The sequence below is a fragment of the Rhinolophus hipposideros genome, assembly GCF_964194185.1.
Source record: "Rhinolophus hipposideros genome assembly, chromosome: 14".
Taxonomy (NCBI): domain Eukaryota; kingdom Metazoa; phylum Chordata; class Mammalia; order Chiroptera; family Rhinolophidae; genus Rhinolophus; species Rhinolophus hipposideros.
Genome location: NC_138060.1, coordinates 53,532,723 through 53,560,714, shown reverse-complemented (window position 1 = coordinate 53,560,714; position 27,992 = coordinate 53,532,723). Strand labels below are relative to the sequence as shown.

At 35.5% G+C, this 27,992-nt stretch overlaps 1 protein-coding gene across 11 annotated transcripts in view; it reads right to left on the bottom strand.

Annotated features, from left to right (window-relative positions):
* The window catches only part of GOLGA4 (golgin A4), a 140,777-nt gene that overhangs the window by 53,751 nt on the left and 59,034 nt on the right, over positions 1 to 27,992 (bottom strand). For 5 of the 11 annotated variants that reach the window (XR_013994903.1, XR_013994904.1, XM_081073002.1 and 2 more), the window contains exons 3-12: positions 27,279 to 27,377; positions 23,358 to 23,423; positions 15,977 to 16,291; positions 13,593 to 13,640; positions 11,088 to 11,144; positions 5,133 to 5,231; positions 4,652 to 4,781; positions 3,496 to 3,683; positions 3,144 to 3,227; positions 799 to 946 (exon numbers count right to left, since the gene is read on the bottom strand). Coding sequence is in view for 9 of the 11 variants with exons in the window: in XM_081072998.1 (XP_080929124.1) it covers positions 799 to 946; positions 3,144 to 3,227; positions 3,496 to 3,683; positions 4,652 to 4,781; positions 5,133 to 5,231; positions 11,088 to 11,144; positions 13,593 to 13,640; positions 15,977 to 16,291; positions 23,358 to 23,423; positions 27,279 to 27,377 (1,234 nt within the window). In the remaining 2 variants the exon portion in view is untranslated. The remainder of the gene's footprint in view (positions 1 to 798; positions 947 to 3,143; positions 3,228 to 3,495; positions 3,684 to 4,651; positions 4,782 to 5,132; positions 5,232 to 11,087; positions 11,145 to 13,592; positions 13,641 to 15,976; positions 16,292 to 23,357; positions 23,424 to 27,278; positions 27,378 to 27,992) is intronic. The other 6 variants (XM_081072996.1, XM_081073001.1, XM_081073000.1 and 3 more) reach the window with 3 other exon arrangements.

The window sequence follows — 27,992 nt, the reverse complement described above, 5'->3', positions numbered from 1 at the left end:
CCACTTCAGCAAGAATGGTTTTCAGTTGAATTGCACACCCACTATGGTCACGGTGCTTGTTTAGGGTCTTGTAGTATCTGAAGTGGGTGCTGCCCCTTGCTCTCTGTTTAGGCCCATTCTATTCATTATCTGACATCCTCAATAACCTGAAGGCACCAGTTTATTCTGCTGTCTCCACTTTCTAACAGCTTTCCTTTCTTTCCTAATATTACTCAGTATTGTACCTTGTTGAATGCTATGCTGGTCCCTGTATTTTACAGCCTAGTATTTATTGTATCAAAACATAATACAATTATGTGTAACACTGAATTATGCATTATCTCCTTAAAAAGTAGATTATATGTTATACTTTTTGTTTACCCTACAGCAGCCATAAGGTAGCAGGGTATTTAATGTGAACCATGCTATGCCTTCTTGGGGAGTTCCAAAATTGTTAACCTGAATTTTGATGCCCTAAGACAGTGGTCAGCAAACGTTTTCTATAAAGGGCCAAATAGTAAAATTTTAGGCATTGCAGGCCACATGTGGCCTCTGTCACATATTCTTTTTCTTTTTCCCAACTACTTAAAAATGTAAAAATCGTTCTTAGCTTGAGAACCCTACATAAATAAGCAGGTCATGCGTGGCCTGGATTTACCAACCCCTACCTCCTCTATGGAATAGTTCAGTATCTTACAGAGTCCCTACAGTTAAGCATTTTTATCAATATTTAACTAATTGTTCTAAATGTTGATTGGTCAACCACTTTACACTGACTTTTAAGCTCTAACATAAAACAAATAACCCCTGAGTTCTTACCAGCTCTTTCAGACTTTTCTTTCTGTTCCCGTAATTCCTCTCCCTGTGTAGTCATCTGTTTGATGCGACTACGAAGTTGAGCAATTTCTTCTTCTTTCATTTCCAGGGTTTCATGCATCTGCCGTTTTGTCTCTGCTATTACCATTCCCTAAACAGAAGTGCAGATTCTAAAATATTTGCGTAACAAAACTGCATCATCGATAGCATGTATCAAACTTACTTCAAAAGGCAGAAAACATAGTACCTCTTGTAAAGTTAGCATAAGTATCTCTTGCTAAGTTAGCATAAGACTTATTTCATTATTTCACAACCTGAAGTCTGTGTTCTTTACTATATACTATACTATATACAATAATCTTGGTTACCTGGCATGCGATCAGGGTATTTTTGATATAAAAAAAATATTAATAGTAAGTTTAGTCTTTTATGTATTAAAAACACATTTTAGTTTAAAAACATATTTTATAATCTTTCTATAAATGTTTGCTATCATTTTCCCGGCCTTAGTAAACAGTTTATAATGAACAAAACACAGCCTTCTGTCCTTGGCTCAGAGCCCTCATAAGCTGTAATTATCAATCTGTGCTGTAAACAGACAGCGCCTCAGAGGCTGCTGAGAGTACAGGTTACTGCTGCCCACACTGGATGGACCAAGGCTGTGGCACAGACCCACATGGTGTTTCTTTTCCTTCTTGTGACGGTCTATAGTCCTACTACCATCCCTCAGTGTGTCTGTGATGCACCCCCAGGCCTCCAAGTTCCTAATTCCTACTGTCTTCCCACTCTCTGGATCATCTACACAAGAAATGAAGGTCACTGGGGGGAAAAGATTATCAAATACGTATTAAATTGGTCATTTGTGACTAACAAAAAATGGGGTGGTTCAACTTGTCCTTGAAAAATAAGATTTTCTGACAGCTATTTTATTGTCTTAAGAAGATTATTACCTTACTTCCGGGGATAGTCAACCCCCACTTTAGAGTATGACTCTTCCAGATGGCTAATATTAATGGACAAATAAAAACCAGGTAAGCGGGGCATTATTACATGACATTTCAAAACAAAATCGTGTCTTCAGTTTCTTCAAAGACCAAATCACAACAGAAAAAAGACGGAGAGAGAGAAGAGGGCAGTGAAACTTACAGAATAAAAGAGTCATAGCAACCACTTGCAATGAAAGAATCTTATCTGAATCCTGATTCATGAAAATGGGGAAAAAATGTATGAGACCAAAGGGAAAATCTGGAACTGACTAGCTAGTTCATCGTATTAAGGAATTATTGTTAAATTTTTAGATGTGATCATGATTGCGTGGTTATATTTTTATAAAAATAGAGTCCTTTAAAGACACCTTAAAATACTTATGGAAGAAATGATAAGATTTCCTGGATTTGTTCTAAAACCATCGAATTGAAAATAATGGGGGTTAGGAATGTACAGCTGAAACAAGATTAGCCATGAGATGTTAATTATGAAATGTTAACTGTTGAAGCTGGATGATGAGTTCATAGGAATTCATAATCTTTCTACTTTTTTGTTAAGTTTTTCATAATGGAAAGGTTTTGTGTTGTTGTTTGTTTTTTTCAAGTGGGCCTTCATGCAGGTTATGGACTAGAATTTAGCAAAATGATATTGTAGAATGATTGCCAATGATGCATTTCAATAGCAGAACAGCTCTTACATGTTCTTAATTACATGGCCTCTTAAAATACTGTGGCTATAAAGCAGCATATTAAAGAAAACAGAGGATGGTATGTAACTGACTGGGAGCTGCTTTTTAAAAAGGACCCGAGAACTTGGAGCTGTAAAGAGTCAGGTCGTAACTGCTTCCATGAATTTTTCAGTTGTTTCTGCTGCCAGGGCTACAGCTTCGGCTCCAGCTCTAAACTACCAATCTCACCTGTACACTCTAACATTCATTCACAGAATTTTCTGCGTATGCTAATACATGCATTACCACTTCTTTACTTTTTAGGCAATTATCTGAAAGATTATTCTGTTTCCATTATATTTGAAAAACAATACTTATTCAGATTTAGCAACACCTTAACGAAAACAACTTTTCTCTAAAAAATAGTTATGCACTATAAACAGATTTCTTTTGTAAGTTATTCTAACCTACAAATCAAAATATTGATGGGGATCAAGAAATCACAGAGAATCAGCTTCACATGATACAAAACTAATGCTAATAGTTATATAAATCTAGAAATTAAAACAAAAAGATTTTTCATGGAAGCAGCTGCAATATTTTTGGAAAGCAGAAGTCTGAATGCTACCAACTGCTTCCAAAAGTGAATTCTGGGGCCCCCTGGCAAATTTTAATATCATAAGTATTGTTTTACCTTATCTTGTTCAAGCTGTTCAATTAAGTTCTTTGCATCACGTAACTGAGTGATAAGTTTAGTCTTCTCAGCCATATGAAGCTCCTAAAAAAATTTTAAAAATTCATTTCCATCTCTAATAAAGCTTCTCCTTATATGAGAACTCTAAACATTTTATCTAATTTGGATACTTCTCATGATCTAGTAAAGGAAAAGTACACAGGACATCTCAGAAGTGCGGAAAATGCCATGAAGCCCAGGGCACTTGGGTGCCCTCTCCGTGCTATCTATGGAGGAAGGGAGAAGACTTTCCAGAGAAGGTTAGGACTAGCTTTATGGGGCTACCTTAAACAAAACTTATTTACTCTTTTACCTTCATCTTTTCTAGTTCTTGAAGCCTTTCATCTAGTTGTTCTTGCAGTGCTTCTTTTTCACTGGTTAACAGTGTACATTGCTCCTTATGTGACTGAATTGTTTTCTTACAACGCTGCAGTAGGTTCTCTTGACGCTTAACTCTTTGCTGAAGTATTTCCAGTGTTTCAGCAGAAGCTCCATCTCCCACTGTTAACAATAAAGCAGCACAAGCAGTGGCAGTCAGTAAGGAATAGAAGGGCTCCCTGGGAACAGTGAAGTCTGTTTCAGTACGCAGGACTATATTCTTATTCCAACACTCTGCTATAACCCGAGCCAGATCAACAAGAGTGGGCGCCCTTCCAGGGCTCCCTGTGTCTTAGCTCCCATCCCAAAAGGATTAATAAGTATTCTTCTCAATGCACTCTAATCTCTTCTTGAGAGGAGTTCTGATAAGTACAGCTTTCTCCATCTTCTTACATCTCCTTTTTGAGTGAAGTTTTCACACACCAGGAGAATGTCAGGGCACCTTAGAGGTTGGTTGCTCAGATAAACACACCTGCTCAGCACCTTACTCTGGCTCTGGATGGACCAAAAGTTTATCATAAAACTCTTTGAGAAAAAGAGCTGGTAAATAAGAAGTGAAAATTTCATTAAATATATACCTCAAAGCCTCAAAGAGCAGAAAGGGCTATAAATGGATTTTAATAAAAGATTTAATTATGTTTTTCTTTTCCAGTTAGAAAACAAATAGGGCAAATACAGGCATCTTTGAATGTAGAAATATGTAAGCAGTATTATTTAAAAACCTATAAACAAACAATTACAAATAGCATATTCATTAATCTTGAGTAGAACTGACCTGTTCATAGGAAATTTAGCTATTGCTATCAATAAAACAATATAAGGTAATAAACTGATTTTGATTACAACGAAAATGTGGTGCTACTCCTTGTAGACTTTCACATCTTAATACAATTACTTAGTTATTTTCTCCTGAATAACAACAACAACAAAGAACCCAAAAACAACAAAAACTCTTGCATCTCTCTGGAAATGTTAGATCTAGGACACTTCTATCTCTGCCAACATCTATTAACTCATCTCCTGGAATCACTTGACCTCCTCTTTGAGCTTTTAAACGAGATGGGTCCTTCATCTGACAAGATGAAGCTTACCAACTGGCTCTGCAGCACTCTCTGTATTCTCTTTAGTGACACCGTCATCCTGTGGTTCTGCTGGAGGGGGTGGTTTTGGTAAATCAAGACTCATCGGGCCATTTAGTAACCGTTGTTTCAGCAAAGAAACCTAAAAAAAAAATGTGTTGCATCAGGAAAAAATTATTCAAAAGAAACTATGGCAGTAGGATTTTTTTTTTTTTTTAAACAGAGAGGATAGCATAAATGATCTTTTTTTGCTTAGATATCATTTAGGGGAAAAATTAAAATTATGTTTACTCCCAATGCAGTTACTGTATATATTTGCTATTTTGAAAATCATAGCCAAGAGCTACAATAAGTTAACAATTGTCCTTAAAATTAATTGAGGAAAAGCAGAATTTTTCAAAATAGGCCATTTTTTAAACATCTGGAACCTATCACATATCCCATCAAAACCCGTTTTTCTTTATGCAAAAATTCCACACTTTCAATCTTTTACCTGAGTCTGGAGAACACTGATATACTGATCTTTTTCCTCTAAAGATGCATCAAACTCCTCTTGGAGATGTTTCTTTGCTTGCTGGTCCATTTGGAGCTCCTAAAACATGAAGGATTTTATAGGGAATTTTCAGCACAAAGCAAAAAACACAAACTTGAAGTTTTCAAAGTTCAAAAACATGATCAATCCAGATTTACATTTTTCTTCAGATAAGGTTATCAGCAAAATAATTAGAGAATAGTCAGCATTTAAAACATCAGTATTTACACCAGCAAATAATTTTGTTCTTTAAAGAATATAAAGATCCAAGAAAAGTCTATTTTTGTAGCTGTAATGACAGCTGAATTTCAGATAATAATGTAGAGCGAACGAAAAACTTAATTTCTTAGGATAAAAGTAAAACTTTATCCTACTTGAAGACATCTTACGATTTGTGCTCTTAAACATTCACTGATCTAAAATTAAATTATTATGTACCAAAAACATAGCCAATAGAGCCTCCCTCCTCCCAATACATGAAAGTGTTCAAAATCGGACGCTTCCTCATCTGTAAAATGAAAAGGTTCAACTAGCTGATCACCAAAAGGTAAAATTTCAAGTTCCTGAAATGACTTAAAGTGTTGCTTTCTTTAGGTCATTTCTGAGCCTTCCTAACTAAATCCAGTGATCTTTACCTCTCTGCTGTAATTACCTCCCCAAAGTACCTGCCTTCCATGGCTTCAGGGCTCGCCTCTTTATTCCTCTCTCACAGGTTCCGTACTCTGTCCTTCATTATCTCTATCGGCATCTATGCTGGGGTCAGTCCTGTGGCCTCAGCGCTTCTCCCTTACACTTATGCCACTGGAATGCTATATAGATTAACTTCTAGAACATTTTAGATGTCCCATCAAAACCTCTGTTTTTCTGGGATTCCTCCTTTTTTACCTCAAGTCTTCCTCTAACTTGATCCATCCCGCACACATTTGTTAGAGAATGTTCTTCAAACAGTATTTTCAAGGACTTATAAGCAATGCTCTCTTCTTACATTGTTTCAAATTTATGAATTCTCAAAACACGGAGGCATTAACTGTCTAGCACTGTCCTCTCTTCTCCACCACACTCACACTGCCCTCGACCTCTAAACACACTATTTACTGTGGTTTTCACTAAAGCCTCCTGGCTTGACTTCCCCCCCACAGCAGTAATCTTCAAAGGCGGGTCTTCGGATCAGAACATGTCCAGAAGGAAGTTTTCACCGATCCATGGTGAAATAAGAAACAGAGGTAAATGTAGAGAGTTTTTCTTAGAACTACATCTTTCATTTAAACAGCTGTACTTTACTCTGAAAATATGTCCTTCCTAATTTTTTGTTATTAAAAAAAACACCTTTCTTTCATGAAATAATAACAGAAAAATCTGGTTCCTTATTCTTGTGTTCATACTTAAAAAAATAAAAGCAGCCCTATGACAATTCTCCTTTCCTCCATTTTTGGTGGGAACTTGAGTTAATTTTTCAATCCATGAAATCCAAAAGTCTGGAAAGCACTGGCCTCTAAGACTTTGCAAAGGCCAATTCTTTAGTCTGGAACCTCTATACATCTTAATAGCAATACAGTCCTTTACTTTCTTTGAAATTGATCTAAATAATTTTCTGTATCTTATCACACTAGAATCTGTTACATGGCATCCCCAACAGCCCACAAAAATGCCTCAATTTATATTGTGGTTTTCAGGTTTTTAAGGTTTTTCTTAAACATTCTAACAACTTGACCAATCCTTTCCAAAAAAAATGTGATGCCAAGTATTGATTCTAAAGTCCAATTTTAAAATACAGAATCTTACTAGGGGGAAAAATCTGCATGTTGGCCACTTAGAGATGAAAAAAAACATTCAAGATTTACTATCATCTGACAGTTTCTATATCAACCTCAATCACCCAAACTATTTTGTTAAAATATAAGCCAATGGGAGAAAAGTAATTCTTCCAGAAATCTCAATAAACTATATTTCCAGTTTAGGTTTAAATCAGTAATAATTTAAAAAATATTTTCAACTTAGCTTATCTGGCATTGAATATAGTCAATAATGCTCCCTTCAGTTAACTGCTTAAACTAATCCCTGGTTCAAATCACAAGAATAAGATACTAAAGTGTAATATAATTGCACTTCTCAGCAAAATGACAAATGAAATGGCTCTATAATATTACTAAATATGATAACTGATTCAATAATTCTCTATTGTTGACCATTTAGATGGCTTCCAAATTTTGGCAAACCCTGGGATTAATATTTTTATGGATAAATTTTGCAAGGTCTTTCTGATTACTTCCTTAGAGAGAAATTCTGATAAGTAGAACATATCAAATACCTTTAACTGTTTCACTGTTCTTTATCTCAGGCCCTATGTTGCCCATTATGTTCAGAGATGATTTCAAGCTGCAAAAATGAATCGTTCCTCCCTAAAGTCAGTTTTGAGAACAGCAATTGCTTCTAACAAATTGTATCTGGATGAGCCTGGAAAAAGTACATGCCATACACAGACAGAAGGGCAGAGAAAGGAAGAAACAGCTAAGACAACGTCCTCATTTATTCTCCATTTTACTGGCCTGAAAAGGGAATCAGAGAACCCTATCTACTTAGATGAGCTCATAATTTGCCTAGCATAGTTACTACTTCCTGATAACATGATACCCTGTTTAATATCTGCTCATGTTATAAGATTCAAGATCAGGCAAAAAAACATTACAGGGTATCTGTTGGAAATATTTTACGTAACTTTTTGCTTATTTATCTGGTTCATTAAAAAATGATATGCTAAATATTGACAAAAGACACAATATTTGCCTATATAGAATAGAAGTTTTGTTTGTCCTCCAGAAAATACCAGGAGAGATATTCACGGATTCTATTCATGCATATACTCATAACCACAAGAGGAAGAAATGAAATACTAACAAAATACTTTCTGAATATCTTAATACAGCAAAATAAAGATATACTCAATTTTGGCCTGTCTAAATCAAGAAAGTACTAATGAAACTTTCTAAAGCTTCTATTCAGACTTTAATCCCAAAGAAATATTTTATGACTTACATCACTTTAAATGTTTAAATAAGTGGTAATCATGATTTTATATGATTTTATATGCGTTATATTATTTAGTTGAAGGAAATTTTTCTCTTCATGAACAAAATTAAAAGTATCCAAAACTCTCACTTACCTACTTAGTATTTACATATAAATTACTGGATAAATCTTTTTTATGTAACTGGAACCAGGGTTAGGGTTCAGAAATGTATCTTAGTTACTACAAAAATAGTTTAGATATGTACCAAGGAGGAATTTACCATATGGGCTCTAGACTCCTTGCTTCTCCTCCTTTATCTCACTTGTTGTTTTCTGGCCATTTCACTAAGTACCTTCACTAGAGGCAGTGTGACAGGCAGAAAAATGGCCCGCAAAGATTCCACATCCTACCCTCCAGAAACTAGAATATAAGCATTTGTGGAGATGATTAAATTAAAGATCTTGAGATAGGGGATTCTTCTGAATTATTTGGGTGAGCCCAATCAAACTTCTGATGTAATACATTTGTGTTGTTTTAAGCCATTAAATTGTGGTGATTTGTTGCAGCAGCAACAGAAAACTAATACAGGGAGGCAGATAATTTTTTTTTTTAAAGTACTAAAACCCGTCAATCTGTAGCTCTGATAAATATTTCCTAAAAAAAGATAAAGTTACTGAATAAAGTTATGGATTTATTACTATATAACAAATATATATAATAATATTACTATATTATATCCTTTAGTTCTATATTACCTGTCCCTTCAGCCCCTCGCCAGCTCCCAGAAAGGGGAGGTAGAGTTGCAAATCTGATTGGCAGCATCCAGATTATTATAAGAGCCCTACCTTCTTTGCAGGGTAAGCGCATCTACTTCTTACCACGGATCTTGACCGGGTATGCCTTTTAGCCAAGTCTGGCTCCTAGTGTTCTAAGTCCTTCATTGCCTGCAACACAGTAGGTGAGCTTGGCTAGAGGCTGCTAGCAAAGCAAGCCTTTTCTCCTTCCCCACTTATGCCTAAGAATGCTGGTTCTGTAATTTAACTTAGAGAAAGGATAGCTAGGAGGCCCCTATTTACTAAGAGGCAGCAATGAGGAATATCACATTGGTTATTTATCTATCTATTAATAAAATAGAAGTTTGTGGCGCGTTCAGCTGTATTTTCTTGAGTGTAGCTAAGGGACCACTAGAGGAGAAAGACTAAGCAGCAGGAGAAAAAAACAGGTTTTCCTATGTCTCCAGCTATACTACAACTATAAACACCCTCAAAACCTGATGGCCAACATCTAATGTACACACTATGAATTTCAATATGCCTGCTTCTCCATTACTACACATATAACTAATCATTTAACTCTATATAACCTAGGCATTGAATTTCTTACAGAAACAGAATATACCTACGCACTAATTGATACACTCATCTATTCCCAAAATATAAGAAAACAAGCAAAAGAAAGATATTAACTTAATAGAAAAACCTTTTGGGTAAAAGTGCCATGTTATTAGTTCCCTCTAGCAAAATTTTAAAAGCACCTTCTTTCTAGTAACATAAAGTGATTGAAAAAGGAACAAAACTTGGACTTGAACTCCTATTCTGCCCAAACTCCACATTTCTAGTTTGACTTGGAAGATAGCATTACAGCAGTGCTAGTACACAGAAAAGCATGCATGGAGGTTAGAAGGCGTGCAGTAGAGATGCTGGGGGAAGTGAGAGGGTAATATAGGGCATCCTCTTGTTTTGGTGAATATTAAATTTACAAGGGTCAACAGGGAAAAAATGTATATGTAATGGTTATGATCTAACGGTATAGGTATGAAAAAAGCTTTTTTCAAAGATGGAAGAATGGGAATAGCATATAAAAATTTACTGAAGTAATTTCAGTAATCATAACTGATGGTGGTAGTATTAGTATTGTTATTCCAAGACTGTTGGCTTATAATGTTAAGATAAGACAAACGAGTAATTTTTAATCTTCTGATTGATCATCAGATTCTTCAACAGATGAACAGTAAGGAAAAGAAAGGGATGCAGGAATGTGTAGACTTGAAGAGACTTAAAAGATATATCAAAACTATTTTTACATACACCAGACTATAGTGTCTGGGGGGGTACACTTAGATGATAAAAATCTTAAAGAGACATAGGGAAGTACAATAAAAGTCAAGATATTACTTTTAAAGAAGGGGGAGCTATGATTGGGTGGGGAAATACGGGGGTGGCTTTGGGTGGCTGTCAACATTCTATTTCTTGGCCTTGGTGATGGTTGCAATAGTGTCCATCATGTACATGATGTAAGCTATATATTTTTTGTGCATGATTTTCTGTACCAGTTTTATTTTACAATTAAAAGATTTTAAAATGTTTATGATGAGTGATATAACAGAGATCCAGAATGCTGTCATCCAACCAACATAACCTAATAATCTCTATCCTTCTCAAGATGGGACAGAAACATAAATTATTAAAGCAAGATTACAAATGATAAAATATTTGCCTGAATTCTAGTACTCCACTGTAAAAATTACCCCCCAAAATTACAATGAACAAAATTTTTATTTTATTTTATCAAAAAGAGTGTTGGTAAGGAAAAGCAAAAAGAAGCCTGAAATACCTAATAGAAAGGACAGTTTAGCCTTGGAAGTTGCTACTGACTGTTTACGCAGGCAAAGGACATTCTATTGCTAAGTAAGATATTCTCATTTCACTAATTCCACCAAAAACATATGTCTTAGGAAAACCACGTAAATAAAAACTGTTAAGGATTGACCCCTGGTCTTGTGGGCTAGGCTGGTTAGCTATTACTATAACTAATGAAGTGCATATGAAACCACCCCCGTACGTAGAACAGTTCTGATACATATGAGAAATGTAATGACTCTTCTCAATGTACTAATCACTACAACTTACCTCTCTTAACTCTGCAATTCTCCGAAGTGATTTATCCTGACTCTGACTTAATATACCCTTTAATTCAAAAGGAAAAAAAAAAAAAAGCTGGTTTAAACAATTGCATGACATAGTAATACAAAGCAAGTCAAAAATAATTATTTTTACAATATTACAACTGTTTATCCAAAAATAACCTGAGGAAAGAGAACAGGACTGAAAATGTTCAAGATGTGACCATGTTTAAAATTTGTTAACGGTTAACTCATGATGTTACAGACCTGTTCTGCACCCTGGCTGTGGTAGTGGTTACACAAATCACATGTTGAACCAAACAAAAGTTAATTCTATTATATGTTAGTTTTAAAAATAAAATTTTTTAAAAGTTAAATCAAACTCCAAATGCAATTTATTTCATTGTAGTCTACTATGTGTGGAACAAGTCAATTACCAGGCTGTTCAAAAGGTTTTTGTAACTTAAAAACAAAAGTCTTTTTCTATTTAAAAAAAAAAAAGTCCAGGAGAAAAATGCACAGAGAACTACGGGTTACTAAGTTAGTAGTCATATATAAAAATCAAGAGCTAAAAGAGTAATATTGAAAGATGATTCATCGTTTCCTGGGGAGCGGCAGTGATAGTACTTTTCACTAGTGAGGAAATAAAATCAGAAAAATTAGTCTATGGAAACAAAGTAACTGTATATTCTTGTACAATATAAATACAGATAGGTAAAGAATGGGGTAATCTGGAACTTCATTGGTCTGTGTGGACTAACAACAAAAATACAGAGATACAGGTAAGCAAATATTATACTTATGACCCAGGGGAGCATGACTTGGCTGTATTTGTGGGGCTTTGCAAGTGACTAAAACAAAAACCAAAGGCTTTTTTCCCCCCTAAAGCTATGAACACAGATTTTATTTTTTTGTATCATATGTAAATGTTTAAATGCAGAAGGATGCAATGCTGAGAACGATGAAAACTTGCAGTGCATTCTTTACAAGCACACACACTGCAGTCTAACTGCGAAGAAGTGGATCCTGGCTCTCCTTCGTACCTCTTACAAGCTATGCCACAAAGAACAAGTCACTCCTCGTGTTTCCTCACAGGAGAGGTGTAGGGACTAAATACACAAAAATGCCTCACACACAGTAGGAGCTGAATAAATGTTAGGTGGTATGAACAGCACTGGTAATTGTGTTGGCAGTACTTACAATTTTAATTTCATTGGATCTATTGAAAGGATGTTTGTCTGTTTAATAAAGAGGTTTCTAGGCATGAAAATATGGGCATTTATACATATGTAGAAAAAGAGCATAAATCATTGAATTTTATCTCCAACACCCTTTATATTTGGGACTATGCAATCATAATTCTCTGTTGCCACTTAGTGGTAGAAATATGTACACACAGAAATAAAAATCCATAGACAATTCATAGAAACACAAGCAAGGTACCCACAGAATGTAGGAATAAGATGACCTTTAAGAATGAATTTATGGAATCTTAATAACACAATGGATCAAATCAGAACCATCCCCCCACTTCATTAGAACTCATGTTTAAGAAAACATTTTTTAAAACCCCTAAAAACTCTATTTGTAATAATCTAACTTTCATCATATTTGTTACAGACAATTAGAATACTGAATCAGCGATAAATAACTGGTATTACCATTTTGAACTGATTATATTCCATACCAAAGCCAGAAAATTTAATGTTGCACTTAATGGAGATTAACGTTTATGAGATGAAATATTTTAAAATGTACATGCGGAAATTAACTAATTTTACCAAACTCATTTTACAAATAACTTTTAGTTATGCAACTTTTAGTTAGTGTTTTAAACGGCACAAAATGCTAAATTGTTTTAAATAAGACTACTGTAAAAAAATAAGACTATACTATAAAAAATAAGACTACTGTAAAAAATAAGACTATATTTTATAAATAACAAAGCAAAATGAGAGCACTATTTGAACTGGACTGGATAGTTCCCCTTAGCTCTGAAGTGTGATACCTGTGGATATTTTCTGACCATGAACAGGATAACACCACAGGGCAGGGGTGGGTCACCCAGAAGAGCTTTCTAAGCAGCAGCCTCAGAAAATAGAAGAGAGGATGCTTGGGTTGGGATCCTGATATGAAACAGAGACATCTGCAGGTCTTTAAAAAATAGAAGGGAAAGTTTTGAAGGTTTTATATCTCTTTACCTAAAACAAAGATACAACCTGCAGACTGAGACACTAGGAAACATGCTTGAAAGAGGCAAACATGCCTTAAATCCACACCTTTTGAACACTGCAGGGATCCAAAACTCAAGGCAGCCCATCCCTACCAGAGGTAAAATCTCTGAGATCTCTCATTCACTCCCTTCGTCAAATCCCCCATAATGGTAAAGCAGTTTAATACTATGATTACATGGAGAATTATTACAAGTGAGGATTAGAACTTTAGTATTATAAGGTCCTTTCTAATTTTAAAATTATATATGAATTAATATCACAGCAAACAAATCACTTACTTGGAGCTTTTTCTTTTCTCTCTGAAGCGTCTGACAAGCTGTAATAAGCTAAAACGAAGAAAAAGTCACCAATAACATTAGTCATCCCTAAATAAATGCAATTAATTATTCCAAACTCCATTAAAACATTTTGTTATGAAAGTAAAAAAATGAATCAGCAGAATCCTTTATAGACAATTCAATCTAATTAGGTGCATATACAGTCAAAACTGCATAACATAGAAAATATACTTCTAAAAAATAAAAGGAGAACTTGATGCTATAAATAAAGATAGTAAATCTCTGTCCTACTTTATCTTAAGCACATGTCTCTAAATTTCAGTACCTAATTCACAGATGGGGATTAGAGCTCACTTGCCAAAGCAGGGTGCTAGTCCAACTGTAGTCACAGACCAGGACCATCAGCCGCGTCACCGCCTGGGAGCTTAACAAGCTCTCCAGGTGATTGTTTTGCTTGAGGTGTAAGAGACCATGTAATTGATCTCCAAAAGTTCCTTCAGATTATAGGATCTGTGACTACGGCTGTGTAAAAATCTGAGGAAAAGAACTCATAACCAACAAATGAAAACTGGTAAGTCAGGGTAAAGAAATGTTTAACCACTTAACCTAAAGAGGATATTGAAACATTCTTGCAAAACTTGAAATTACGAATCAACAAATCTTTTAAAATCTGTAAATGACATAGCATTACTCATCTGAAGGTGAAGCGCACAGCTCCAGTGAAGTACTTGGACCCTACTTTAGAAGTGCTAGTGGTTCTCTGCAGAGACAGGCTGCAGGATTAGGAGGAAGCACTCCTCCATTCTGAGCCTTGCCATTTTCCTTGGAAGGCTGCGGCATGCCCCTAAATGCCTCTACTGATGTCTTGAGAGAAGAGGCAAGCAGCAATGGAAGGTGAGTTGGCAGCAGAGGCTAAGAATACAAAAAACAAAATTCTGCCTGAGACCCCTTCCTATTACCTTAAGACCAGACAGGCGAAGGAAGGTGAAGACAAAGACTGTGAGTTCTTTCCATCCCTACTGTAATGAGCTGCATAACTCTACCTGAGGTAGCACAGAATAATAGAAACAACCAAGAAAACCTAGAATCAAGTCCAGGCTCTGTCAATTGCTACGTACGGGACCTTAAGCAAGTTACTTAGTCTCTGTGATTAAGTCTCTCTGAGGCTCTAATCTCTAGTCTACAAAATAGAGCTAATGAGTATCTACTTCACCGTGAGATACTGCAAAATAAAATGGCACTACGAGTATAAACTGAATAGTATCTTGTTCCTTAAATACTAATTATACTGTTGTAAAAGCCACGGGTAAGTTAGAGAAAATAACATAAATCTTAACAAGCAAGCAAAAATCAAGACCATTATTAACTTTGATAGAAATAAAAAATAAAAAGTTTTAGAGAAAAAAGTGGCCTGATTCCACAAGTGCCTCATGAGATATACGGCCCTGTTTAAATCTCTGGGTTCCAGCCAGGCAACAGATTTTAGCCTAATAATTCCTTCTTATTATGTCAGTACTTTACAGTTTTTAAAATATATTACATATATTTCATCTAGGGTTTTTTTGTGTTTTTTGGCTGCACGGTAAAACTACTTATATTGTAGCTATAAGTGGAAATAGAAGACATGGTGAACTTTGCGTGCTAATCTTGAACTTCATTATTCATTAATTGAAATTAATTACAATGCTGATTTACAAACTCTTATGACAATAAAACATTAGGCATTGTTAAAAACAACAGCAAAAAGCCATGGACAACTTGTTCCAAAAAGGTTTTCCTTAGGCAGAACTGTACTAACTACACAGGACGGGGAGGGCAATGAGTATAATCCAGCATGAAGGGTAGGAGCTGTGTTCCTGAAGGACTGAAAAGAGACAGGAAGTAGCACTACACTTCCTTCCTCTCTTAGACCAAACAGAGAGTATAATCGTCAAGGCGGGATTCATTTGAAGCAAAGTTTAAATGTAGGTACAATGAGAGTGACCGAAATGTGTCAGAAAATCATACTTCAAACATTGGGGTCAATAATAATGGGGATCTGGTGGGCAGAAGCGGTCATGTGGGAGCCGCAGCCCTTCAAAGATGACAGGGCGGGGATGTGAGAAGGAAAGATGGTGAAGTCTGCAGGGGGTGTCCAAGCAGAGAGGCACAGGCTGTGAGAACCAGGTTACAGTCAACAACCTTCTCCTACATTGTACTCTAATCTTGCCAAAGGGCTTCTGTAGGACTGAAAGTCTTTAACGAGCTATCGCCACAGATTACCCACCATTAGTAACTAGGGAATGGACAGTGGAGCCACCCACAGGAGTGAAAACCACACAGTAATCTGAATTCGAGAACAAGGAGAAGAAATTTTCACTCTGGCAGAAAAGTCCTGCTCCTACCTCAGAACATTTTCCTTTGTAGCTATTCAACCTTCGTTCCATCCTCCGCAGCCACTGAATCAACTGTTCTTTGTTGAGGCTGTCTAAATTCCCTAGTGAGTCTTCAGCCTCGCTCTCCATATCAGAGGGTGGATCAGAGGTGGTAGCAGAAAAGTCCAGGTCCAGTCGATTCAGGGACTCTCGGGAAGACGTTCGGACCAAAGACTCTTTAGAAGAAGATCGGAACAGAGATTCCTTTATTGGACTTCGAAACAAAGACTCCATGGAAGGCACTCGGAGCTGGAGCTTTTGTGCAAAAGACTGCGTGTCACCAGACTGAAAGCAAAACCCAACAGAATGTGTGAGTTCAAATACACTGTTAGACTTCTGTTATTCCCCATCACCAGCAGTAATCTATTAAAAGCTCTAGCAAATTCAGTTAATATTCCTGACATTCAACGTTAAGTTTCCTGAAAAACAAAAGACACCTGGTTATTTCTGAAAAAGTGCTGGACCTGGAGTCAGAGGACTGGGGTGTAGGTCCCAGGTCTGTCACCGAGCAGAGAGGCATGACCTTCACTAAGTCACCTCCTTTCAGTTTGCACATCTGTAGAAAAGAAGGAAGCCGTACTTTCCCGGCTGCCCTCACAGGTATGCTGTGAGGATTTGTCCTTGGTGGCAAGACCTTTGGAGGCAGGGACCGCCTGTGTCACCAGTACTACCTAGTGTCTAAAATGGGGGTAATACTGTGACGTGTGCAGTTGTGGCTAAAATCTAGTAGACCTCATCTGGAGGCGCTGACTCCTGATCACTTTTCTCAACAAAAGAGGAGAATGGGGATAGGGGGACAGTAATGTGTAGCGAGCCCATTTTGTTCAACAAGAGAAGGCCAGGCAGAAGTAACTAGTGACATCCAACTTTGCTCTACTTACCATTCTGTCCACTGGGAATAGAAATAAGCATTAAAAAATCATGAAGGACAGTTGAAAAGTCTGAGCTAGAGTCCCTCTGAGCAGATCCGTAGGTGTGTTGGTAGAAATAGTGATAAGCAAGAGCTACTCTCTTCATTAATTTGAATAATAACATATCAATTTGAATGAAAACAATGAAAAGCAATATAATTTAACACACTGTTCTGAGTGGCATTCTTTTGTTTAGGTGACAGCAGTCAGTATTTAACAGGTGTTGCCTAGAAAATCATTCTCAGTAGTGCAGCAAGGCGCCCTACGAGACCCCAATGACGCCAGGACTGAAATGCTCAGGGGAGACTGAGGCTACGTGTGGGCAAAGATTACAGGGAAGCAAAAAGATTTCTCTAGCATACAATTTGAAAATTAAATCAGGAATACTTTAGTCCTAGATTTGAGAGATTAATAATAGTATTGGGCAAGGTGGGAGTAAGTAAGAGGGGATAACATGTCCCACTCCTTCATAGGCAGAGATTTATCACAGATTGTTTATAACAGTAGAAACTGGAAACAACCCAAAGGTTCGTCACTGGAGGATACATTATATAAATTACAACACGTGAAAGGAGGTTCAAGACATACTATTAAATGGAGAAAAATTAGGTTAGAAAACAGTATGTATGTACATTGTGAACAATTTTGATTTAAAATAATTACGGATACTTTTTAATTTATATGTATGTTTACACAAATACCCTTAGAACCAGGTCATTAAGGACAAACACCAACAGTTAGCAGTGAGTGATTCTGAAAGGTAAGATATTAGGTGATCTTTATTTTTATATTTTCCTCTACTTTCTAGTTTTATTTTCCACAATGTGCAAGTTTTACCTTTATTTGGGGAGATGGAGAAGGTATTAAGGGAAAGGAGGGAACCTCATGCTCAAAAACTTTAAGAACCAGCCACATTACCAGCTCCTTTTGACCCATGCAAAAAGTGCTTTTCAATTCGTATAATCTTGTAAATTACTCTAGAATAAACAACTAAAGCAAGTATGAATAACACTAGAAATGTTATTAAAGGGTCAGTCAGACGCTAATGAACAATATCAAAGACATGTATCTGCAGAAGCTGACAAACTTAACAAGTTCCACATCTATGTTTGGGAGTACCATGTTTGAGTGTAATGATTCAGCCTGTAGGCTGTCGAGTATAAGGTTGCCTAAGTTCAAATCCTGGCTCCACTACTATGTTCTACATGACCTTGACCAAGTTACTTAACCTTACTAGACTGGTTTCCCCTTCTGTAAAATGGGAATGATAAAAAAAATAATGATAATACCACACATTTCACATGGGTGTCACAAGGACTGAATGAGTTTAATACTCTTACATGCAAAGTGCTTACAATGCAGCAAATAATAAATGTTAATAATTATCCTTGTTAGAGAAAGGAGTTAAAACAAAAGACAAACTTACTAGTGAGAATGTCATACACAAGCTTATCTGGCAGACTCTCCTGATTATATGATGCAGTAGCTAAGAGCACAAGTTATGAAGCCAGACTTTTTGGACTCAAGTCTCTGGTCTACCATTTACTGGCAATGACCTTGGGCAAGTTACTTAACCTCTGTTTCTTCATATTTAAAACAAAGATAACAATAGGACTCAACTCAGGGTGGTTATGAGGAATAATAAATTAATACATGTGAACTACTTAGAACCACAGCTGGCTCAAGGTAAACAATAAATACTGGCTATCATCTGATATCCAATCTACCCTTCTTCCTTTCCACCAGGCCCGTTTTGTTCAGGGTAACATTTACCCCCCCAAATACGAACTAAAACCATAATGAGATACCACCGCACATCCACCAGAATGGTTAAAATTTTAAACTATGGAAAATACCAAGTATTTGTGAGGATGTGAAACAATCCACTGTGAAAAACTATTTGTTAGTATTTACTATAACTAAACACACCAACACTCTCTGAACTAGCAATTTCACTACTAATACCCAATACAAATGTGTAAATATGTTCAACAAAAGATATAAAGTAGAAAGTTTGTTGCAGTATTCAAAATAGTCCCAAACTTGAAACTATTGTTGATGCCTAACAATAATAGAATGGATAAACTGTAGTCTGTTCACCAATGGAATACTAGACAGCAATGAAAATGAATGATTTACAACCACATGCAAAAATATAGATAAATTTTACAGAGTATTGAGCAAAAGAGGGCAGACACAAAACAGTACCCACTTTGATTCCATTTACATAAATTTCAAATCCACTTTGATTCCATTTACATAAATTTCAAAAAGAGGCAAAATTAACCTTTAGTGTTAGAAGTCAGGACAGCAGTTACCCTTGGGGGTAAGAGAAGGGTATTGGTAATTTGTTTCTTGGCTTTGGGTGCTGGTTGCAAAAGTGTATTTGGTTTGTGAAAACTCAGAAACTGTATAATGAATATATCATACTTTTCTGAATATCTGTACTGTATTGTGATATATTTCAATTAAAGGGTTTCTTTGTTGTTGTTTTTTAATTAGCTCTTCTCAGACTCTGTTTCAGCTAGGCGTGGGCCAGGTGACGAAGCCTACAGGATGGAACCTTCTAGGAGAGATATTATTTTCCTGGTAAAAAGGAATATGCCTTTTATCCTTGTCTCCAGTTTTTCCTCCGGTCTAGAATGGTTGGTAAGGATGGGAAAGGTACGGGGCGTGATGGGACAAGAAGCTAAAGAGAGAAGGATCCTTAACTTTTTGACTTTATCTGTTTATCTCCAAACCCAATGTCATGTGAAAAATTAAACTTCCATGAGGACTAACTATTGTCAGGTTCCTAGTACCAAAAAAGTTCACAGATTTATAATTTATTAAAAAAAAAAAATTCATGAGGGTTAGAGAGGAGAAATGTATACATAAAAATAAATAGGCACATAACAGTTACTTTCAACTCTTGTCGCCCCCATTTTACCTTGGTTTAAATCCCTCCTTTTTATTTCCCAAACACTGTTCTAATTCAGACCTTTACCCTCTCACAGTTGGATATGTGCAGCAGCCTTCTGTTCTCTTGCCTCAAATCTCTTACCTACACATCTACTCCTGTCACACCATCAGGTTGCCAGAAGGAAGGAGGGTGGGGAGAGTAGTAAAAAAAAAGGAAGGGCAACATAGTCAACAATATTGCATGAAACTGTTTAACTGAACTGAACTTTTCTCAAGTCTGAAACTGGTTTAATGAGATATAGAGCAATCTACCAACTCAACTTCTGGAATGTGAAACTTCCAGGGGAGTTTCAGAGGAGGGCACTGTGGGGATTCAGAATGAGTCACCCTAAATGTGCCTCTGTGGTACACAGACCGATTTGAGCTATGGCAACTTTAGCCTCCGGCTCAAGACAAACTTCTGCCTCTCCCTTAACAACCTAAAAGAATTAGAATTAGGGGCCTTGCCCATAATAAGCGATTATCAGAGATAACCTCTTTTGACCTGTCCATAGGGCAGGACAAACTTCTATTTACTGAGCATCTGCTCTCCTTATCATCCTGCCAGGACCCTCTGAAGCCCTTAAGGCACCTGACCTCACCCAGCTCTGGATGTCTTACATACCCCTGTTCCCTTTCCATCTCTGCTCCTCTCTGGCATGCGGGGTCTCTGACTCGCTCATGTATGTGGGGCTCCCATACATATGTATATATTAAATTTGGTTTTCTCTTGCTTAAAAAAAATAATATTGTGATATGTTTGCAGGGACACATAATTACTAGACTTAGTGTGGTGATCTCATTGTAAGGTGTATAATGTTTAATCACTATATTGTACACCTGAAACTAATATAGTATTGTATACCAACTATACTTAAATTTAATAAAATAAATAAATAAATAAATAAATAAATAAATAAATACTATTCTACCTTTTAAAAAAGAAAAAAAAAGTAAGGATTGAGGGATGGATAGAGGAATGTACAGATGGACAGATTTGTGATAAAACAAATATAGTGAAGTATCAATGATAGAATCTAGGTGTGAGCATGCAGCTGTTCACTTTCAAGTTCTTCCAACTTTTCTATATGTTTGAAAATTTTTATAATAAACTGGAAAATAAAAAAGCAGTATTCAAAAAAAGCAACAAAAAATTCAAAATTCAACTTTAATACTATAATTTGTCTTATATTTAAAAATTGTTTTAAATTTTTGTTTTTGTTTTTTTCAAAACAAGAATATTCCCCATAATTAAAACAATAATGGCATATGAAACAGCCATTTAAATCCCTGTGTTTTGTTATACTGAATTTAATAAATTCAGTTCTCATTTCATTTTAATAGCACATATATTCAAATGAGGTAATACATAGCAAAAAATTACAGCTGGGTAGAGTGACGTTTTGTGTCTATCTATGATAATCCCACAATACTATCAGTAACTAGCCACTCACTGGTCCTTGGGCAAATAATTTAAGACTTCATGCCTGATATGTCGTCTGTACAATAAAAGAGTAATACTAGATCCTAAATTCCTCCTAAACTGATACAATACTAACACTATGATTCAGTAAAACTTATTTTACAGCTTCTCAGATAAAGACATATGCTCAAATATTACCTGTTTGAAAAACGTATTTTTCTCTATTATGTGGTGGCATATGCTAATTATTTTCAAATATCTGAGTTTTATTAGTCTGTTTGAAGTAAAAGTCAATTCTGTACATTCTTTTGGAGATGAATGAGTCACTTTGATTGGCTGAGTATTATAAACTGCATTAAGCAATTTAAAAGTTAACTATATTTAACAGAAATTTTTCTGAAACACTTTTCTGCCTTAAATAAAGATAATGACTAATCCTTTTCAACGACTAATCCTTTTTAACGACGTCCCTGTCCCAGTCATTATACCGTGTGCCAAAACTACTGATTTACACAGGATGTTCCATCCAGTAGTAAGGGGGTCCCGGGCAGCTATGCTTTATGAACTCCTAGGCTTGCTTTTTACCATCTCTTCTACCTTAGTGTCAACTCTAATTTCCTGCTGCTGTCACAACACTCAACCATAGTAAGTAAGCTAGCCCCTTCGTGGATATATTTTGTCCCTCACTTGCTAACAACTAACAACCAACTTCTCAGAAATCTGTTTAAAAACAAACAGACTCTAAGCGAAGGCATTTCCTTGTACTGAGAATTAAATGAGATCATATATGTAATGCTTAACAATACCTGACAGAGTAAACATTCAGTAAACACTATCTTATTATCTTTTAGGAAAATATTTGTTGCTTTTTTAAAAAAAAAAACGTTCAAAGCCTTTAGTGAGCTTACTTTCTGAATATCACCCATGTTCATTATTCACCTTAATTAAAACTTAAATCTCTCCCGAAGTTCTTATAAAGGTGGTTATCATTCATTCTAGTTTTTGCATTCAACACTGTATTTAGTCTTTTTGAACTACTCTGTAAGAGAAGAAGATAAGCATTCTAAATACCATTCTTTAATAATATTCCTTAAAGGTCACTGGATCTGTCCAGCACCATTTAGATCTGCACTTCTCAGTATTTTATCCTTATCTCATGGCATTTACAGAAATGATGCATTAGCAGAGGACTTGGGATGAATTGGGGATGCTCCTCAAGGCCAGAGTCAACAGGCCCAGGGACGTGGCCTGTGGCCAGAGCCTGACGGGCCTCCCGGAAAGGAATGATGACCTCAGCCCATAGGTAACCTTTTCATGGAGTTTGGGAAGCTGTAACTTATATACTTGCTAGACAATGCTTTAGAATGTTTAGTCTACATAATTTAGTTCATAAATCACTTAGCTCATAAATTGTCTACATTCATGCTCCAGGTTCACAGAACTAGAAATGTTATTGCCCCACGTTAGAGACCCCTGAGAACAGCCAGGGTTAAGGATGGTAATCATCAGTACAGCCAAAGTAAACAAATGTTCATTTCAGACTATGCTATCATTATGATATTTTTAATGAATTTTTTCTTTCTTTTTTGGAAGGAGTCAAAAGAATGTCACTTAGCCCCGATCTCCAAATACCTTTTAAAATCAAAGATAACCTAAATTCTCTAGCAGTAAAATACTCTGCATTAGTGCATTAAAAAGCAAACTTTAAAAGAAATCCCACTTCCTTCATATCCCCCTTCCAGATTATGTAACTCAATATGTCTTTCATTATGACTTCCTCTATTTTCTTTTACAATTATAAAGTCAGATTCCTATTTTTCAAAAAGTTTTCCCTTCACTGCCATTAACTTTTTATATGAGTAATAGTGGAATCTTATTTTACTGGTACATATACAAAAACTACTTCTCATTTAAAAGTTTTTCCAAGAAACTATCAACAAACCTGGATGTATCATACATACTGTATCAAATGTTTGGACATCACTGTTTCAATGTAAAGACAAATGCTACTAGTATAGACTGACCAACACTCTGAAATGGCTTGCTCTTTTTTTTTTAAATAAAATTAAAAACAGACCTGAGGAGTTGTTGGTTCACTTCCATTAACACTGTCGAGGGATTTCGTGGCTTGGACAGATGCATTCTAAGAAAGAGAAAGTAACATTGTGAAGAAAAGGGGAAAAAAAAAACACTGAAGTTTTAAAACTGTTACGAACAAAGGCCAAGTACCAAGACCTATTAGATACATTTATCTGTTATACAAAATTAGTAAGTGTTCATTTATTAGGATGTTTTCATGCAAGGCAAAACTAGTATGGTAAGTAATTTTAGAAATTCATTTTGCTTGTAATGTATGTAACTAAATAGCAAAGATTAGTATGTAGCAAAACTTATTTCAAGCTAATCCCATACCACTCCCAGTTGTAATGTCCCCAGTTTTCCCCCCATGACAAAAATTAACATCAGGAATTCAATTAGCAAAACTCATTCAAATAGAAAACTAGCCAGAAAAAAAAGGAGTGTCAACTGTTCCCTACAATACAATATTCAAATTAAAGCTATTTGGGCTAAGCTCTGAAAAATATCTTGGTAACAAGAAATAGAAATGCTTCATTTACTTGAAGCCAGCAGTATAAATGACATTGTTATGACAACTTTCAGAAAAACTTATAATTGAAAATACCTTCTTCCACATGTGAAAGTTTTTTGTTTTGTTCTGTTGGTATGACAAATACTCCAAGTTAAGCAACATTCTACTGTTTGCATCATACTGGCATAGATTCTGTGATAATGGATGAGATTATTTGAAGTTCAAAATTCTACAATGCATTCATAATAAACTGTCTAAAATTAGAGCTAGAGAAATAGCTCATGATAAAATAACTTCCATATTTTAAATAAAAGCACTTGACCAAATACTAGCCTCTATGTTTCAGTAACTTGGTCTTTAAATAGTACATTTCCCCTACAACTCTATAGCTGACCAAGAAAAAGTCAAATATCTGACCTTACTTAGTCTAAAATATAAGTGGAAAAGGCACTCAGCTTTGCAAAAGTATTCTCAAATTCTTCAACTCTCATTAGGTATTGGATACTAAGAAATTATTAAATTTTAGGTGTGGTACATATATTGTAGTTACATATTTTTAGTCTTTATCTTTTAGAATTATATACCTAAATATTTAGATGAAATAAAATTTCTGAAATTTGCTTCAAATAATCCAACGGGGATTGGGATGGGGCATAGGTGCATGTATGGGGAGGGGGCTAGTGGTACGGTATGTATGGCTAGAGAAGTGTGGAAGGATGGTAATAAGATGGCCATTAGGTATTAATTGTTGATGCTCAGTAATGGATACTAGAGGAGGGAAAAGAATTCTTATACCACTATTACTACTATTTCTACTTCTGTAATGTGTTTGAATTTTTTTCTAATAAACATTTAAATACCTTCTTCTAATATAAAAATTATCAAATTTTATCAGTCCAAGACATTTCCTTAAAATTACATAGGGGAAGAAGGTTGGGGGAACATAAGAATTAACTTTTATCTTCCTGTTCTCTGCCTTTTCAAAGAATTAGAAGTTGTATACATGCTACATATTTGTGTAACACAATAAGTGATGCTTTCCAGCCCTAAAAACATACTACACACTATAAAATAAAAAACATACTTTATAGAGATCAACATCTCTCAGCTAGTCAGCATACTGAAAACTAATAGTTAAATGATGGAGACAGGAAATAAATGGGCTCCATAAAATGTTTAGCTTCGGAGGAAGAATGGCAAGAGACTCCATTCTATTTTAAGTAATTACTTGACACATGATTGTAGACTATCCTACAATTGTTTGAAATATCACCCTATCAAATACAGCATAACATTTAAAAACTCTCCCTCCTTGCATATATATTTCAATTTATATGTTATACCATATGCTAAATATATGCAGGACAGTTAAGGGAAGTATTGGTCTGTGTTACCCTGTAAATTTAAATCAGGAATCTCCATAAGCAAAATCAGAGATTTTTGTCACTACCTATAACGCCTGCTCCATTTCTGCCCAGTACTCTGGTCATCCCTCAACTTTCAAATGCCCCTTCTTTTGTGAAGTTTCATATGACTTGCCTAAAGGGCTAACACATTCCCAATGCCTGTGTTTTCTTCTGTGAAACTTGAATTCCTTTGTATTGTAAGTGTATATTGATAATCTTTGTCTCTATATTAACTTATAAACTCCCGGAGGACAGAAACCTTGCATTTTTTTCATCTTGGTCCCCAGGACCTAACATTCTGATGACTGGTAGTAAAGGTTCAGTAAATGCTTGCTAAATTCTTACGCTGTTACTTCCTTCAGTGTAAGGAGACTTCTGAAGACCTTCTCCCAGACAGAAGCCTAAAGAACAAGCTCAATACAAATCAAAACTCAACAGTCACCAATACTCTCGTGGTGGCAATTCTTAGATAACAGGAAAACTCTTCTAAAGTGCATTTAATTTAAAAGCACACACAGGTTCCCTGCCAGATTTGTCTTCAGTTATGTTTTGCTCAGTCTTTTAACAACTATTTATTGATTGCTGAGCACTGAGACTATAGCAATTTTTAGAATTTGGGGTAAAGAGATGCATTTTTCAAAAGAACTGAATTAAGAAAATCAGTCGTTGATGAACTCCTAATGTAATGATTTAGGCCCTCACTAAATTTTTATTCTACTGTAGGTTATGCCATGGTTTCCCTTTGTTACATAGGGAAAATACATTTTTATGTGAACAAAACTAAATTTAAATATTATAATAAAGACTTTTAGTCTGCTTAAATTACTTTTAAATAGCTCAAAAACTTTTGATTCTAAAATTATTATCATTTTTCACAATAGGATAGGACTTGATATAAATTACTTTTATGTACTTACAGGCCTAGGAGAAGCTCTTTTTTTTTAAGCCTCTATTACTACTACACAAAGTGTAAAGCAATATCATTTGTTTTTTATTAAGTTTGTAAGTTGTCTTTAACTGGGATTCCTGTCTCCCTCTCAAACTAGTTTTGAAAATAGTGAGGTATTACTTGTAGCCAGAGCCATGGAGAGACCACTTTCCCTGAGATCCAAGCTAAGACATCACTAGAACTCTGAGCTGCTTGGTTTTCTAACACCAAGTTTAGAATGTAATTTAGGATTGCTACTAGCCATATACAGACCAAGTTTTACTGGCTGCATGGATTAAGTACACAAATGTTCTAATTTCATCACCAACTACTTAGTAAATTAAATCAATTCTCACTGTTTAAAAATATCTCAATTCCAATTCAGTGTCCAATCTAACACCAAAAGTTATCCTTACAGGGCAAACATCTCTAAGTTTTAATTTTCTAAATTAAGTACTTAGATACTTTAAGAAAAAAGTCCAATTTCCCAAAGTAAAATTATATATGAGTACAAGATTCAAAATTATATGAATTCAAGTTAGTTGAAAAATAATGAGTTGATTACTTCCTTTCTGATGTTTAATACATAGAAAACTGGTACTCTCCCAAATAAAATGCAATTACTTGTTATAGTAGAGTCAATCTACCTGCTCAACGTTATTCAATTATCGATTTACATACATTTTTCCCAATAATGTGAGTCACATCTCCAAATATTCTTGACCTCCTACCAATATACAATAGAACAGAGATTTCTAGGAATACATACTTTTTTTCAGTAAATACGCAAACATTCCCTAGGGAAAAAACTTAAGCATTTAGACCAAGCGAAGGTAGTCTTCATTACATTAATGAAAAGTGTTATTTTATTGCTGTTAAAAAGCTACCAGAAAACACACCGGCCATCAGAAATTAGCAATTTACTCTCTGATTTTTTAGAGCAGAGTTAGCAACAGGGCACTGAAGATACTTTGAGAGATGGTAAGTGACAAGCAACATGAGATTTGCTTCTAGGATTACCAAATTACTTTGCTTCCCCACAAAGGGAATGCAGAAAGCGGTGGAAGGACTCACCACACTATCAGTCTGTGTTTTAGGCTGTTTGGAGGAATCCAAAGCAAAGATAGTATACTCAGAGAGAAAAGCAGGCTCTGCTATCATCCCGGCTAGTAGCTGTCTCATTCAGTGTAATAAGCAGAGGTATAAAAATAAAACAAATGATGAAAAACAAATCATAAGGGCATGTTGCAAAGTGTACTCACCACACAGCATGCACAACATATAATGGCTTTGGACCACCACCATCACCACCACCACCACCACTACCACCATCATTCCACCCCCAAAATAATGTTACTGGGAAAGCTCAGGAGTGGAGATGAGTTGAGCTGTTTAGGATCTCAAGGCCCAACTTTAAACAACTTGATTATTAACATATAAATAATATATGCAACAGGCACCACAGCACACACCACAGCAATTTGGTATAAGAGTCTACATCAATAAGAACTATACATGGTAAAGAACACAAGGCCTTAATATAACATAAATACTGAGTCTTTCATTTTTGTGCATCCAAAAAAGATAGTATGGAAATTTATGGGAGGATAAAACACATAAAACCTTAAATAATCATTTATTTGTACTTATATATAAATCATTTTCTCTAATACGTACAGAAGAAACTTTTGAAACTGAAGTTTATAATAAGTTTTAAGGATAAATGACATTATACTAGTTCTTTTGATTGTCTTCAGTGCTTCAGTTTTCTTTCAGAAACTGTACACT